Source organism: Coturnix japonica, linkage group LGE22C19W28_E50C23 (assembly GCF_001577835.2).
Source record: "Coturnix japonica isolate 7356 linkage group LGE22C19W28_E50C23, Coturnix japonica 2.1, whole genome shotgun sequence".
Lineage (NCBI taxonomy): Eukaryota > Metazoa > Chordata > Aves > Galliformes > Phasianidae > Coturnix > Coturnix japonica.
In genome coordinates, this window is record NC_029544.1 from 1,037,818 (window position 1) to 1,039,941 (window position 2,124).

At 65.6% G+C, this 2,124-nt stretch overlaps 2 protein-coding genes across 3 annotated transcripts in view; both read left to right on the plus strand.

Annotated features, from left to right (window-relative positions):
• The first annotated feature begins 173 nt into the window (after nucleotides 1-173).
• INPP1 (inositol polyphosphate-1-phosphatase) lies at nucleotides 174-2,118 on the plus strand. Of its 2 annotated transcripts, none has more exons than XM_015887029.2 (4): nucleotides 174-326; nucleotides 1,256-1,461; nucleotides 1,578-1,638; nucleotides 1,715-2,118. In XM_015887029.2, the coding sequence occupies exons 2-4, from the start codon at nucleotides 1,258-1,260 to the stop codon at nucleotides 1,987-1,989; spliced, it is 540 nt and encodes a 179-aa protein (XP_015742515.1). In that variant the 5' UTR covers nucleotides 174-326; nucleotides 1,256-1,257; the 3' UTR covers nucleotides 1,990-2,118. The 2 variants fall into 2 exon arrangements, with proteins under 2 accessions (XP_015742515.1, XP_015742514.1); XM_015887028.2 differs by having other exon boundaries at nucleotides 175-347.
• Nucleotides 1,989-2,124, plus strand: part of CD63 (CD63 molecule) — a 1,354-nt gene continuing 1,218 nt past the window's right edge. The window contains exon 1 of the mRNA XM_015886923.2: nucleotides 1,989-2,025. Coding sequence (XP_015742409.1) covers nucleotides 1,989-2,025 — 37 coding nt within the window. The remainder of the gene's footprint in view (nucleotides 2,026-2,124) is intronic.

Genomic DNA, 2,124 nt, shown 5'->3' on the forward strand with positions numbered 1-2,124 from the left:
CATTTCCGCATCGCGGACCCGTGGGTGTGAACCGCGTCCTTGGGGGTCGGCCGGGAATTCCGTTATTACGAACGGGAGGCGCCGGGTTCCCCGTGTGTGACGTCAACGAGTTGACGCCATCGTTCCGGTTGGGAGCGGAAGAGGTTAAACCCGGATAATGGGGGGGGGAGAATGGGCGGGTGGATGGGGGGGTTGAAGGCAGCGGATCCGTCCGGCTCCGGGAGCGGCGCGGGGCGGCGGGGGTTAAAGCTCCGCCGTGACGTGTCCCGGTGGCTCCGCCCCGTATCGCTGCGACGCAGACCGGAGCCCCCCCCCAAACCGAGAAGGTGTGAGCGGCCCCGCGCCCGGTAACGGCGGTGGGACGGAGCCCATGGGGCGGGGGGGAGGGGGGTGACCCCCCAAAGGAGGCCCAGGGGATGGAGGGGGGGGGAGGGGTCCGAGGGGGTCGGGGGGGTCCCGGTGCCCCCCCAGCGGGGATCCCGGTGTTCAGTGGGTGGTATAAGGGGGGGCTGCGCTCTGCCCAAGGTTGTGGGGCAGCGTGGATGTGGTGGGAGGGGAAAAGCCCCCAGCCACGTCCCCAGCCACGTCCGTGGCCACGTCCCCATTTGTGTCCCTGCTCGTGTTCCTGTCCACGTCCCCAGCGCTGGCCTCGTCCATCGCCGTGTCCCCATTTGTGTCCCCATCCCCAGCACCGTCCCCACGCGTGTCCTCATCCCCATCCGCGGCCACGGCCTCATTCACATCCTTGTCCCTTTCTCTGTTATCTAAAGCTACACCCCCACTCGTGTCCCTGTCCCCATCCACATCCCTGGCCACGTCCCCATTCACGTCCCCAGCCCCAACCCTCCTCCCATTCATGGCCATACCCTCATTCACATCCCCATCCCAACCCCCAACTCTCATTTCCAGCCCTATTCCTGACCCCATCTCTGTCCCCACATCTGGGCCATCCCTCTCCTTGTATTTTGGCCCCACATATGAACCGACCCCATTCCCATACTTAGCCCATCCCTGTCCCGGTGTCTGTGCTGTCTCTGTCCCCACATCTGGACCATCCCCATCCCCACACTTGTGCCATCCCTGTCCCCACATCTGAACCGTCCCCATCCCCACATCTGGGCCATCCCTGCCTCTTGCAGCCCCCCCCTTTACCTCCTCCCCGGGTCTCACTATGGGGCCAGGCAGCCCCCAGCCCCACACATCCCTGCAATGAGGGGCCGGGGTCTTTTGGGGCCGTACTGAGCTCTATCCCCAGCCATGGCCGCGCTGTTGGAGGCCGTTCTGAGCTCATCGGAGAAAGCAGCTGAGATCGCCCGGCTGTGCCGGGACGCGGAGCCGCTTTTCCGATTGCTGGTAGCGGAGAAAACCGGGTCGGATCGGAACCAGCGCTTCTCCCACGACTTCAAGACTCTGGCAGATGTTCTCATCCAGGAGGTCATCAGGCACGACCTGGGTGCCAAGGTGAGGGGGGTATAAGCTGAGGGGGGGGATAAGAAGGGGGTAAATATGGGGGTCCTCGTATTTGGGGGTAAATATGGGGGTCGTGGGAGCTCTGCTAAGCTTTGCCGACCCTTCAGTTCCCTGAGCTGCGCGGCCACATCGGGGGCGAAGAGTCCAACGAGTTCACCAACGTTAATGGTGAGTGGGGGTCGTGGGGGTGAGCACGGAGCCCCCCCATCCCCGGGGGTGGCGGTGACAACTCGGTGCCGTTCAGGGGACACGGTGTCGGTGCGGGTGTGCGACACGGTGCGTGAAACGGCGGCGCTGCTGGGCTCCGTGCTGCACCAGCAACGGGACGCGGCGGAGCTGCTGGCGGCCGCTGCGCACCGGGAGGTGACGGTGGGAGACGCGGAGCTGGATGGACTCAACGTCAGCATCGACCCAGGGGATGTGGCCGTTTGGATCGACCCCATCGGTGAGGGGGGGCAGAGGTGGGACCCCCACCCATGGGGTGATGGTGACGGATGGGACCCCCCCACCATGGGGTGATGGTGGCGGATGGGACCCCCCCACCATGGGGTGATGGTGACGGATGGGACCCCCCCCATGGGGTGGTGGTGACGGATGGGACCCCCCCATGGGGTGATGGTGACAGATAGGACCCCCCCATGGGGTGATGGTGAC

Excerpts from the sequence above, each read along its gene's own strand:
- INPP1 (XM_015887029.2), top strand. The coding sequence starts at position 1,258 with ATGGCCGCGCTGTTGGAGGCCGTTCTGAGCTCATCGGAGAAAGCAGCT. Across the intron at positions 1,462-1,577 it reads GGCACGACCTGGGTGCCAAG|TTCCCTGAGCTGCGCGGCCA; the intron begins GTGAGGGGGGTA and ends CCGACCCTTCAG. Across the intron at positions 1,639-1,714 it reads CGAGTTCACCAACGTTAATG|GGGACACGGTGTCGGTGCGG; the intron begins GTGAGTGGGGGT and ends GGTGCCGTTCAG.